We start from the raw sequence: 14,654 nt of genomic DNA on the forward strand, positions 1-14,654 counted from the left end.
GCCTGTTGTACAAAGGAGTAGAGCTATATCCTTATAAGCCAGCTTCTGTGAGCAGCAGTGGTGGTGGTTTCCCAGTCTCAAGTGTCTCTCACAGGAGATTTGACGGGACCTGTTGACATGGAGGGGTTAATCACCCAGGTGAAGCTGCAAAAGATCGATGTAATGTGATCCTATCTCACCTACATATTCTCTACAGATGGGTTCGGAGCCGATCCTCGGCTCCGACTCGGCTGCTATACAATAGAACGCAGTCTCTTATTGGCTGAGTCACCTCATATCCCAGGATGCACCACTACTGCTTCCCCAGATCTCGTTTGCCGCTTCTGAAGCATAGACGTGGTCTCGGACTTGGCTGAGCTAAGTGCCTCTTAGTCAGATTTTTTTCTGTCTAGTTTTGTGCTAAAACTTACCCAAAAGCTGTTTTAACAGCTACTTATTGTTGTGTGACTGTGTATCTAAAGTTTTTTGTGGTAAAATTGTATTTTTTGTGGTAAGTGATCCCGTTTAAGTTAGAGGTACCTTTCCCTGTCCTAGGCGTTTTAGTTAGAGTCTAGGCTGTTTTTGTCTAGTTTTTATAGTTTAGCGTGTTTGTAGTTAGTAACCATGTCGAAGGAACATAGACCATCAGGTTTTAAAAAATGTTCTAAATGTAATTATAAAATGTCCATTACGGACGACCATTCATTATGTGTCTACTGTCTGGGCCCGAAGCACCTCCAAGAATCCTGTAGCGTTTGCCACGCTTTTTCCTCTCGCGTCCTCCAAGAGAGGAAAAATAAGTTAATTTTGAAAGGGCTTATTACCCCTTCCTTTAAGGAAGCCCTATCTTCTTCTTCTTCCCCTTCGAGGAAGAAAAAGTCTTCGGCTCCGACCAGCCCGTCGGATCCGGCAGCTAAAAAGTCACGGCAGGCTTTCTCCATCGGCTCCACGGACTTCGGAGCCAAGGGCGGAATGGTCTGCCTCGATGTCTCCAGCCTCGACCCCTCTGGCTTCGGAGTCGAGAGCTCGGGCGTCGAGAGGCGAGTCATCTCCATCGGCTCCACTGCCTTGGGAGCCGATGGAGGTTGCCCGCTCAGACTCTTCCCCTTCGGTGCCGAAGTCCACATCGGCTCCGAGGGAAATTGCAGTGGTAGTGGAATCTCCCTTGGCGCCGATACTTCTCGAACCCATACGGAGCCGGTCCCCCAGTTCGGAGCCGGCGGGAAAGTCGACTCGGACCCGGTTGGTCTCTTCTCGGTCGTCGAGGATGTCTTATTCGGACTTAGGGTGCTTCAAAGGCTTTTTCAGTCTCCGGTCTTTGCAAAATTGATCTCGGCTCCAGCCCAGTCTGCTCTGGAGCCGATTTCCCATCCTGTTATCTTGGTTCCTCCTCCAACAGCTTCGGCGCCGTTGGAGTCAGTGTTGGTGGAGCCGGTGGAGGTTGTCGGGTCGGTTCCGACCCTAACTCCAACCCCGCCCTTTGGGTCGGGTTCGCACGCTGACCTCCTCTGTCGGCCCGGGCGGGACCGATCCTTTCGGTTCCGAGCCTCCCTCTCGGTGCGTCGGCTGCGGGAGTTCCGACTGCTGTTGTGGCCTCGGGAGTTGGACTATCCCAGGACTCTGGGGGTCCCACCTTCGAGGCCATGAGGAGTGCCTTGGCCAAATCCTCTCTGGCCACTTCTACCATCTCACCACCACCTTCCCTTGGCACGGAGACTGGCTCCTTTGCAATCCCCCTGTCTCATGACAGCGGAGCCCTTGGGCCTGAGGTTACCCCCATTGGGGGTTCCCCTCTTCCTGGAGGTCCCTCCGAAACACTTTCGGAGGAACCTCCGAGGAAGAAACAGTGTAAGAGGAAGCACGTCGACTCCCCTGATGAGTCTCTCACCTCGGATACCGACCTCGATGATGCGGAAGGGTCCCCCAAGTCGTCCTCGGATGATGTATCCTTTGCGGACATCTTGGAGATCCTTAAGCAATGAGGCGACTGGCAGTCCAAACCCCCTTCTGCTGAGGAGTCGGTTTTCCTCAAGGCCTTCGGGGCTCAGCCCTCCGCCTCCTGGGTGTCTCCGCCTTTCGATGAGCTTCTGGATTTGATCTCTCGAAGGGCGTGGGAACACCCAGATTCTGTTGAACCGGTGCCAGCTCGCCCCAATAAATTCCTTTCGGCTCCCCCTGATAAGGACTTTCTTTCGAAAGGTGTGGCTGTAGATGCCATGGTGGTGGCATCTGCCACCCAGCAAGATGTGGCAGAGGCTTCAACGTCCATCCATCCTCCTAAGAAGGAGTCTAGGAGCATGGATCGGTACGGGAAGCGTACCCTTTCTTCAGCGACCTTTACATTAAGGTCTCTGAACTACTTGATGCATTTCACGAGACTGCAGAGGGATCTGGTCAAGGAGCTTTCGGATACCCTCTCCGGTAACTTACCTGAGCAGTTGGCCCAGACGGTTAACTCCCAGTTGGCTACCCTGTCCTCGTTATCCAACTCGTCCATGAGGCTCATTTCTTATGCAGCCGAAGGAGCGAGCAGAGCGGTGGGAACAGGTGTTGCTCTACGGAGACCAGCCTGGCTACGCCTGTGTCACTTTGCGGAGGCCTTTAAGTCTTCCTTTGCCGACGCCCCCTTTGATGGGTCCTCACTGTTTGGACCCAAGGTAAAGGACACTTTGACTCGCTGCGAACAGGAGGGTAAGACTTTAACTGCCGTAGGGGCCTCTTTTTCCACTCCCTTCAGACCTTATCCCAAGACTCGAAGAGGAGGGAAAATGTGGTTCCGTAAGTCTCAAAAGCCTTACTCGTCGCAGCAGAGCGATTCCCCTTCTAGAGGCAGAGGAGGGGGAAATTTTTCAGGGAGATGCCGTCCCAGAGGTGGCGGAGGCCCCCGCAACACTGGAGACTGCGAGTCCTTTCGTGGCTCCTCCTCCTTCCAGCATCCCTGAAGGAGTACCCGACTGTGCAGCTCCGGAGCCAGTCGGGGGTCATTTTTCGAGACACCTAAAGGCCTGGGAAAATATCACTCAGGACCAATGGGTGCTCCGAATCATCGCCGGAGGTTACACCATTCCCTTCTCTCAACCCCCCCCCACCATCCCAAAGAATCCCGGACCCGCCACCCAGTCAACGGGATCATGCAGCCAGTGAAATATCAAAAAGGAGTCATCCAACCTGTCCCCGCAGATCAGGCCGGATCAGGGACTTACTCAAGATTCTTTTTGGTACCAAAAAAGACCGGGGACTTGAGGCCCATTTTGGATCTCAGCAAGTTAAACCGATTAGTGAAAAAGTCCAAATTCCGGATGGTCACCTTGCAATCCATTCTCCCGCTTTTGGAGAAAGGTGTTTGGATGTGCTCCATAGATCTCAAAGATGCCTATTATCACATTCTGATAGATCAGGCGTCAAGGAGACACTTGCGCTTCAGCCTAGGACACAGTCATTTTCAGTTCCGAGCACTGCCCTTTGGTCTCACCACAGCCCCCAGGGTGTTCACCAAATGTTTGGCGGTGGTGACTGCTCACCTGAGAAGTCTAGGATTCCAGGTGTTTCCATACCTAGACGACTGGCTCCTAACTGCCACCTCCAGGCATCTACTCTTGAAAACTCTAGCAGCCACTATCTCTCTAGGCAACTCCTTAGGAATCACCTTCAATTGGACAAAATCTGTATTGCTGCCATCTCGGCGTATTCTGTTTATTGGTGCAGAAATAGACTCAAGGCAGATGCGAGTCTATCTTCCTGCGGAAAGGATAGCAACGCTGCAGTCTCAGGTTCGGGCATTACTCCTCAGACGTCGTGCTCCAGCGAGAATGGTCCTGCAGCTGTTGGGTTCCATGTCAGCCACCATTCTTCTGGTCCCCTTGGCAAGGTTGCATATGAGGATACTCCAGCGGTTCCTATCAGTCCAGTGGTCTTATCAAGACCTTCCCCTCAGTCACCACATATTGATCACAGAGACGTGCAAACAGGATCTTCGTTGGTGGCTTCTTTCCTCCAACCTGAATCTAGGGCGACCCTTCGTTCCCCCATTCCCCTCGGCCACGTTGACTACGGACGCCTCCCAGACAGGGTGGGGGGGACATTATCTGGGCAGGTCGGTCCAAAGCGCGTGGCACACCGACGAGAGTCTTCTCCACATCAATATCCTGGAAATGAGGGCGGTGCTTTTAACGTTACAAGCACTGCACGATCACCTCCCCCAGGGTACGATTGCCATTCAGTCCGACAACATGTCGGTAGTCTGGTACTTAAACAAGCAAGGAGGGACCAGGTCTTACCCCCTTTGCAGAGAGGCCATGAAGGTATGGGATTGGGCGATTGCTACCAAACGTTTCCTAGTGGCAACACACATTCCGGGGAGATCCAACGTGATAGCCGACAGACTGAGCAGAACTATTCTCTCCCCTCACGAGTGGTCCAAGCACAGATTTTCACGAGATGGGGAGCTCCTTGTTGCGATCTCTTCGTAACTCCCCTCAACGCGAAATGCCAGCAGTTCTTCTCTCTCACCCCAGTTCCGGGGGAGATCCCCAAGGATGCTCTAGTCCAAGTTTGGCCCCCCGGTCTGCTATACGCTTTTCCACCGGTTCCCCTTCTCCCCAAGGTGATTCAGAAGGCGATTCACTTGGGAAGCAAAATGATTCTAATCGCCCCATACTGGCCTCGTCAAGTCTGGTTCCCCTTTCTTCACAAATATGCATTGGAGGGTCCCTGGTTCCTAGACCAAGTTCCGGACCTCTTGACGCATCAGTCAGGACAGCTCCATCAGTCCCTCCATTCATTGAAGTTAGCAGCTTGGCTACTCCTCTTCCGACCATAGTTAGGAGCCATTCTTTCGACCCTGAAGTCATGCATATTTTGTCCTCGGCCCACAAGACTTCTACTAAAAAGATGTATAGCAATAAATGGAAGAGGTTTGCTATTTGGGCCCAACTCCGAGGATTAGACCCTATGACAGCCTCGGTGTCAGAGGTACTGAAGTTTTTAGCTTCCCTGTTCAACCAAGGTTGTTCGGTGTCTACCATCAAAGTTCAATTGGCTGCTATTTCCAATTTTCACAAGAGCGTAGAACCACCTTTAATAAGTGCAAAGCCTTTATTAAAGGAGCTTGGCTTCTACGGCCCCCTATATCTCATCCTGCACCACCATGGGACCTTAACTTGGTGTTAGGTGCATTAACCTCATCTCCCTTTGAGCCGGCAGCAACCTGTGACTTAAAATTTCTTTCTTGGAAGACTGCTCTTCTAGTTGCTATTACATCAGCCAGGCGAGTTTCAGAACTTCAAGCCCTATGTGTCAAACCACCATACCTGGTATTTCACAAGGATAGAGTATCTCTTAGACCAAACCCATCCTTTATATCAAAGGTTTGTTCTAACTTTTGTTTGCAACAATCACTGGAATTACCGGTCTTTTTCCCTAAGTATTCAAACAGAGCAGAATATACCTTTCACAGCTTAGACGTGCACAGACAATTACGTTTCTATTTGGATAGGACACACCAAGCACGAAAATCAGATCAACTGTTTGTGTCCTTTTCGGATAGTAAATTAGGCAAAGCCGTCACAAAAGTCACTATTGCCAAGTGGATCAGAGACTGTATCAGTCATATTTATCTTATTTCAAATAAGGAGCTTATAGTTCCAGTGAAAGCTCATTCTACCAGGGCTATAGCCACTTCGGCAGCCTTTCATTCCAAGCTCTCTATTAGTGACATTTGTGCGGCTGCTACGTGGTCTTCTCTACACACCTTTATTTCTCACTACAAATTGGATGTGGCATCTAGGGTTCGAGCTTCCTTTGGTTCCACGGTTCTCAGGAGCGTTTTCCAGTGAGCCACCCAGGAATTAGGTGCTAGGGACGCTGTCCCATCTGTAGAGAATGTAGGCGAGATAGGATCACATTACATCTTTTAGTTATGTACTTACCATAACTTTAGATGTATGGGATCCATCTCGCCTACATTCCTAATAACCCACCCTCCTTCCCCCTGCCTCGTAGACCAGAAGAGACCAGACGATCCAAATTCAACTTCTTCCTCTCTTGAAACACCTGGGAATGTTATAACAATAGTCTGTGTGTGTGTGCATGTGTGCGGACAAACAAGATCTGGGGAAGCAGTAGTGGTGCATCCTGGGATATGAGGTGACTCAGCCAATAAGAGACTGCGTTCTATTGTATAGCGGCCGAGTCGGAGCTGAGGATCGGCTCCGAACCCATCTGTAGAGAATGTAGGCGAGATGGATCCCATACATCTAAAGTTATGGTAAGTACATAACTAAAAGTTCTTGTGGATTGGGAGTGTGGAGGTAAGGCCTCAGGAGAGCCACATTGCAGCAGAATCCTTCTGCAGAGCAGAGTAAACAACATTGGAGGTAAGTTTTACTTTTGATAAACTCCATGGTCCTGTCTATGGCTCAGATGACAGTTTGAATGATGGCTATGGTGATGAAAAAGCTGGCATGGGGGTGGGGGGAGTGAAGCAGTTGATGTCAGTTTATACACACTATGGTCCATTTGGCAGTTTGTAATACTGCAGCCATAGAGAGCATGCATGGAATCAGACAGTTATCTGTGAACTGCAGTGAGAAGTGTCCATCACGGCCATGTCAGAGGGGCTAGGATTAAGGAAGAAAGCAAAATCTCTCCCAGCAGAGAGCTTTCAGACATTCTATCTTTTATTCATACTAGAGAGCTGGGTTTCAGGTGCTCAGACGGGGTCTATATTAGAACATCGAAGTTTCAAAACTTCAAATGTTCTAATATCAACCCCTATTCAGCGAATGCTGACAACATCGAACATGCAGAACAGCGAATTGTTTCCTAGCGGAAAAAATTTGCTGTTCCAAAACACATACACACAACACAAGCACACCAAACAAACAACAATCCACACACATACACCTAAAATCTTACATCTAACCCTACACTAAACTGTACATACACCACTAAGTATCCACTTACCTTAACCCAAACCCAAACCCTAACCCTAAGGTCTGTCACAATTGCACACTCACCTCACCAGTGCCCTAACCCTAACTCACCTACCCCGCCGTAACCCTCACATCCACACAATCGCACACGTACCTGACCCGCGCCCTAACCCTAACTCACCTAACCCACCCTAACCCTCACGTCCACACAATCGCACACGTACCTGACCCCCGCCCTAACTCACCTAACCCGCCCTAACCTTCACATCCACACAATCGCACACATACCTAACCCGCACATGCTCTTCAAAGAAATAATTAACCTTAGTTGAGAAGTGATAAATAATGTACAGGAATTTGCCATATGTGATATCACATTCTTGATTCCATTAAATATTTCTGTTTAATACAAGACTAATGGGTGGTGCGTCCTTATAACTACATAAATGTAAGCATACACTGTGCGTTTACAGAAAAAAAGCTTTATGTACTTATTTTATATCTTAACGCAATGCTAACACCATATACTATAGAAGATTTCAAAAATAAGTCCTGTCCTAATAAAGGGTGATATTGTATACGTAGCACTTGTTGTTCTAGTTGGTCAGACATTTCTGAGCAATCCAGAATTTGTTTTATTTTTATATCTGTTTGCAAAGGGTATTACATTTGATCTTTAGTGTCAGCAACTTATACCAGAGAGTTCCATTGTACTTCAGTAGTGCTGCTCTTATCTGTACTTTAGCATACCTCAAAACTGCTATGATTTAGGCATAGCTATGATTTCTGACCCTCAAATGTTACCCTTCTTTCTCCTAGATTTACTGAGCTCCTCATAAAGCCAGTCCTGTTTATGGGGGCATAACTTTATTAAATAAATAACTAAGCCTAAACAAAGATTCCATATCACTTACTGTAATAAACACTAGTTTAGGAGGAACTTGTACAGCAGAGTCTCGATTATCCGAAACATCAGTTATTTATTTATTTATTTACATTTGTTTACTGGGAAATTCCAACTGGACGCAGGTCCTTTTTCAGCGGATGCCTGGGGAGAAAAGCTCCACATCATGTACATGATAGAGATACAAAGTTGCAGCAATAGTAAACAACATTAAAGGTTGCTGGCTTTAATACAATAACAAAATATTGATTATCCAAAGTAGTTATAGTAGATTGCTTCAGTTATCCGAACTCAACTTTCCAAAGTTTTCGGGTAGGAAAAATCATAAAGTCTGAATATGTAAATGTTATATGTATTCACTTGTGTGTGTTTTTTGAGCTTGTACTACAATAATATACTACAACATTTTGTACTTACAGTAAATTTGTTTTGTTTTGATTTTCTTGTTTAATGTTCATCAAAAGCATTTTTAGAAGGTTTTTAATCTGGTTCAATTGTATGTTTGATTACTCAAACAGTTTGATTATCCAAACTACCCTATGTCCCAATTAGTTCGGATAATTGACTCTCTACTGTATTGTGAATAATAAAAATGTGTTCCTTTGGCCCTCTGCTGTGATTTTTAAGTGGCAGTGCTATGATTAGTTTTTTACTAAATGTCTAGAGGTTTGTACCTTACTACACCCATTCCTTTGTGGTTACTTTTAATCTGAGGTTTTCATCCTGGATTTCACAGATTAGCACTTTGTGGTATAAGAGAGTGTTTTTCTAGTGTGTCAGGTAATAAAAGTGATGTACAGCCAGATGAGATGTCATTGCTTTGGTGAGTTGCACTGTGGTAGAGTTTTGTACTGATGACTGCATTCTCAGTGGGTACTAACGTAAGTGATGTAAACCATTTATGAGTTTGTGGTATGTTACATCCAGAAGGCTATGTTTCTGTTCACAGCATTGTTATTAACAGCCCATTTTGCTTTTTTTTTGAGAAATGTACCTTTTTTTTTCATTTTCAGCTTTCTGATTTACCTTTCCCACCAAAAATACTGTTTGGAAACAAGGATGAGAGAGTGATCTCTGAACGACGAAATCAGTTAGAGGTAAGCATTTTAAGCTTGTGCTGTCTAATGTGACAAAATGATCTGCTTAACTCAAATTGGAGAAAAGCTTCATAATTGTCTACCAATGTAAACTTCTACAGAATCCAGTAACATTAATGTATTTGTATGTATGTACATGTGTGTGCTGTAAAACTGAACTCAGAAGATGGCAGTAGTAGATTGCTTCATCATATTCAGTATTACAGGAAAGTTTCAGTTTTTCACATAAGCTGTAAACTTTCTAACATTGATTTCCAACATCACATTCAATAGTGCTTTATGAAGTGAGTTTATATCTCATTTGAAACTGTTTGTGAAATGATACCTTTGAGACTCTTTTCAGTTCATAGCAGATCAGTGATTTATTGCTAAATAACAAAATCAGATGCAGACATTGTTGGGTGTGGGTGGGCTGAAGCACTTCCATGTATACACGTACATTTATGTGTGTGTGTGTATCATGAATATACATAACCATTTCAGATGCATTTAATAGCCGTCATTACATTACGATACTGTCAGAGGCACTGCTAGTTTTTGATGCTGTTGAAGAAATCATGAAACTGTTTGTGGTTTACTAGATGGCTTGTGAGGATGAGAAGAGTAACTCTGGGCAAAATTTTATGAAGATGGTTTTAATAAACCAAACATGTGCTTTTTTAGTTTCTTTTTTTTTTATTATAGGAGGGATGGGGAGGGACTGTTGAGAACTAGTTACAGACATCTGAAATAAAAAGCAGTAAAGCATATAAATGTATGATTGCCTGTGTCATAAGTTATAATTCAGTAAAAATGTTTTTTGTTTCAAAAAATAATGTGAATACAGGGAAATGGTCAGCAGAATTATTATATCTAGAAAGTTACTTTATGAAGTAAACTCATACACAGGGGGGGGTAAGCATATAAGAAAACATGTTTTACAGTAGAGAAGATGGTATTATAAAAGTGGATTCCAAACCTATAAATACATCTCAGTATGAGGGAAACTGAGTGAAGAGTTTAGTAGTAGAAGGAGACTACATGTGAGTACTGAGAAAAGAAAGGTAACCCTGAGCTGATGGAGTAAATCTTCGACCATTTTCTCCCAATCCTGTCTTTATTACTGTAGCTTAGTATCTCAGAAGCTGCATTTCTTGTCTGGAGTGATTGATTGTCTTTAGGCCTTTGTGAAAGAGTGGCTGCAGCAGATGAAATAGGATGTCTGCGTAAATGACTGTACATTCTTTTGTTTCAGCGCTTGTATGGTGTTTGATAAACTCCCCTTTAATGAAGTGGTCAGAGACTGGAATATGTCCATCCTCTGTGGTTTCAGAATTAGTTATGTCCACTTCCATTCTGGACAGCATCTCCTGAATGAATTGAACTAATTACAAGAGTCCTCCTTAATGGTTTTAGGTTAGACAGAACTTCAGCTGTCATAACTCAGTAATGTTCCATGCTTATGGATTTCCTGTGTGCCTGATTGCTGCAGTCTAAAAGGCATCACATGAGCCGTGTAGGTTTATGCAGCCCAGGGCCCAATACTACTACTCTGTCATTCTCATAGATTAGCTCATGATTCTGGCGGTCATCTGTAAAGTCATGGGATTGACACTTATGCTAAAACATAGATATTGAATGTGGATTTTTGGTTACTATACAAGATCCACACCACAAGTGCCTGTATTATCTCAGGTATAAACAAGATGTTATAAAGTGCCACAAGTAGCAGGAATGGCTGTTCAGCATCCAGAGTGGGAGATGCTGTCACATTTCTCATCCTGCAGTGGTGGTTTGCTTAAATTGGGGAGACTTACAGGATGGTCATTCATGGAACCCTAGATTTTCTTCAGTATATCACCATAAGGACAGGTAATAGGAAATCAGGTCCAAGCCTTGAGGTTGTTCAAGGTAAGTCTGATGTCCATCTGACCCACCCATTCCCTTCAATTAGTTTATTCATCCGCAGACTTCAAAGGTTCAAAGTTGAACCATTTCTTCTCTTTAGTTGCAGAACTTGGAGCTGGGGGAGACCCACCATCATCTGTGACTCTAGGAAGTGCATTCTGAGGTTGTTGCACAGCCATGTTTTTGGATGAATTGCTAGAGCACTTTGTCAACCAGTCTGATAAGTCCCTTTGGTCAACTGGTCAAATAGATCAGTGATGTAGTGATTTGGAATTCTCCCTGAGACCAGCACTCAGGCCCACATGGACCAGCTTGCCACAGTTAAGAAGAATCCTCTAGGCCATCCTGCACTGTAACTCATTCATCAGAGCGTAGGTGTCAAGCAGTTTGATATCTAGTGCAGGCTCAAGATATGCATGCAGAATTGCACCTTTAAGGAACTGTTTGTAAAGCCTGTTGTCTTGATGCAGGCCTCTCCACACATTGCCACCTTTCTGTGGTGCTGTGGCCAGTGCCCATTCCCTTTCCCAGACACCCAATGCTAGTCTGTCATGCTGTAATGTTTGTACAGACAGCAGGAATTGAGGTTCTCCTACATTTTGTATTTATATTTGAAGCTGCAGGAATTCAAAGCCCCTTTTTATGAGACAGATATGGTAATGAGTCCACCCTTTTTGTGCACCTCCCCCAGATTACCCTTTTTGTGAATGCACTGTCTCATGAGGAGCCCTTAAAATGGCCTATTTCCCTTCTTCCTTCTACCCAGTAATGCCTTGTAAGGTTTCTGGAGAAGAAACCTGAGGGGAGATGAGAGATGGTTTCCTTGGAGACAGTCATCAGGAATGCCACCGTTGTCATTAGAGCAGCTTCAAGGTACCTAAACTCTGCCTCTTTAACCTCTGAAAAGGCAGAAGCCTTCTGCAGACTGCTAACTAAATAGGTAGATCATCTTACTAAGCATCGCAGTGATGACTTCTGTGGGATCTCTCTCTGGACTAACTTTAGGTCCCAGAGGACAGCATCCTTTTACTACTTTGGCAATGGATAAGGAGTCCAGAACAGCTATGACAAGAAGATCATAGTGTCAGATGTATTTATGCTACATCACACCAAATAATTCTGCTAATGTTTCTAATGATTTCTATACTCCGTAATTTATAATGCAATGTTTGTCAACTTGCAAGCTTGGAAATAAATAAATATATATATATATATATATATATATATATATATATATATAATCACACTTAAATGTTTCAGATCATCAAACAAATTTAAATATTAGACAAATATTGGACAAAGATCACCCAGGTAAACACAAAATGCAGTTTTTAAGTGATGATTTTATTTATTAGGTAAAAAACCTATCCAAACCTACATGGCCCTATGTGAAAAAGTAATTGCCCCCCTTGTTAAATCATGAAGTAACTGTAGCTAATCGCATTTTTAGGAAAGCGGAGTTCAATTTCACTGGTCACACCCAGGCCTGATTACTGCCAGACCTGTTGAATCAAGAGATCACTGAAATAGAACTTGTCAGACAAAGTGAAGTAGGCCAAAAGATCCCAAAAAGGAAGACATCATGTCGTGATCTAAAGAAATTCCGGAACACACAAGAAACAAAGCAATTGACATCTATCAGTCTGGAAAAGGTTACAAAGCCATTTCTAAAGCTTTGGGACTCCAGCGAACCATGGTGAGCGCCATTATCCACAAATGGAGAAAACATGGAAGAGTGGTGAACCTTCCCAGGAGTGGCCGGCTTACAAAAATTACCCCAAGAGCGCAGCAATGACTCATCCAAGAGGTCACAAAAGAACTCAGAACAACATCTAAAGAACTGCAGGCCTCACTTGCCTCAGTTAGGGTCAGTGTTCATGACTCAACCATAAGAAGGAGACTAGGCAAAAATGGCATGCATAACAGAGTCCCACTGCTGACAATATAAAAGCTTGTCTCACTTTTGCCAAAAAGCATCTTGATGATCCCCAAGACTTTTGGGAAAATATTCTGTGGACTGATGAAACAAAAGTTGAACTTTTTGGGAGGTGTGTCCTGTTACATGTGGCGTAAAAGTAACACAGCATTTCAGAAAAAGAACATCATGCCAGCAGTCAAACATGGTGTTGGTAGTGTGATGGTCTGGGGCTGCTTTGCTGCTTCTGGACCTGGACGACTTGCTGTGATGGATGGAACCATGAATTCTGCTCTCTACCAAAAAATTTTGAAGGAGAATGTCCGGCCATCAGTTCATGACCTCAAGCTGAAGCGCACTTTGGTTCTGCAGCAGGACAATGATCCAAAACACACCAGGAAGTCCAACCTCTGAATGGCTTAAAAAAAACAAAACGAAGGTTTTGGAGTGGCCTAGTCAAAGTCCAGACTTGAATCCAATTGAGATGCTGTGGCATGACCTTAAAAAGGTGGTTCATGCTTGGAAACCTTCCAATATGGCTGAATTAAAACAATTCTGCAAAGAAGAGTGGGCCAAATTTCCTCAACAGCGATGTGAAAGACTCATTGCCATTTATCGCAAACGCATTATTGCAGTTGTTGCTGCTAATGGTGGCACAACCAGTTATTAGGTTTAGGGGCAATTACTTTTTCACATAGGGCCATGTAGGTTTGGATAGTTTTTTTTTTCCTTAATAAATAAAATCATCACTTAAAAACTGCATTTTGTGTTTACTTGGGTAATCTTTGTCTAATATTCACATTTATTTGATGATCTGAAACAATTAAGTGTGACAAACATGCACAATAATAAGAAATCAGGAAGGGGGCAAATACTTTTTAATTGCAGTGTGTGTGTGTGTGTGTGTGTGTGTGTGTGTGTGTGTGTGTGTGTGTGTGTGTGTGTGTGTGTGTGTGTGTGTGTGTGTGTGTGTGTGTAGATATATATATATATATATATATATATATCACAACCACCTATTAGCACGTCTTCTCTGATTATTAGCTTGAAAGTAATGTATATAGTCAGTACAAAAGCTATTGGCCTTGTGTACTATAATGCTTCGAATCATGATGTTTAACTTTGTATTTTTCTGTCTTTGTCTTAATGTAAATATACCTGCACTATCCATTATATTTTTGATTCTCTCTGAGCTTAGGTTGTGGCTGAAAAGGGTGCGTAGACCAACTCACCTACCCAGTTAATGAATTATAAATAAATAGTTAAGTAAATAAAGGAAGTCCGTTTGGTTATTTTATTTGTTTTTTCCTTTATTGACCAGGTTAGTCCTGCTAGGCCAATGACCTCTGTTCGTGGGAGATCCTAGTTGGTATTCATACTAACAGGGGAAATTTGGTCAAGACACTAAGGAACTTCCCCCACTCTTTTTCATTAGTGATGTTGGATCTGTTATGTCCACCTTATCTACCACCAACTTAAGCAGATAGGACCTTGGTTTAATGTCTCATCAGAAAGACAGACCTAGGTACTTAGGGTACTTGACTATTTGTCTGACCTCTCCCTATGGATGCACCAGGTTCACTGGCCCTACAGAATCTGGAAGACCATTTGGAGTCTGGAATCAAGGGAGACCCCCATGAGCATCTGTCCTGAGCCACTTCATTGGGATACCATGTGCCTCACTGCATCTTTGACCATGCCTGAGACCAGCTCTATAGGCTTAGATTTGTGCCTGTGCTAGATGGCATAGCTGAGGCTGTACTTTCTTAAGGATGACCTCAGAAACGGTCCTGAATGCCCATGTCATGGGGGAATAGAGTATTCATCCAGCCTGCCTAGGATACGATAACTGGCCTACAGAAAAGACAGCAGACCCTCATCTTAGTGAAAGGCCTCTAAGAGCACCCTCTGGCCAACTCCACCCTTTTCTATGCTAGGCC

The 14,654-nt window shown here is 44.3% G+C and overlaps 1 protein-coding gene across 1 annotated transcript in view; it reads left to right on the forward strand.

Annotated features, from left to right (window-relative positions):
* Positions 1-14,654, forward strand: part of KIF16B (kinesin family member 16B) — a 3,706,250-nt gene that overhangs the window by 3,470,937 nt on the left and 220,659 nt on the right. The window contains exon 25 of the mRNA XM_044056090.1: positions 8,829-8,912. Within this exon, the coding sequence (XP_043912025.1) occupies positions 8,829-8,912 (84 nt within the window). The remainder of the gene's footprint in view (positions 1-8,828; positions 8,913-14,654) is intronic.

The sequence above is a fragment of the Protopterus annectens genome, chromosome 1.part2 (assembly GCF_019279795.1).
Source record: "Protopterus annectens isolate FY-2018-M chromosome 1.part2, PAN1.0, whole genome shotgun sequence".
NCBI lineage: Eukaryota > Metazoa > Chordata > Ceratodontiformes > Protopteridae > Protopterus > Protopterus annectens.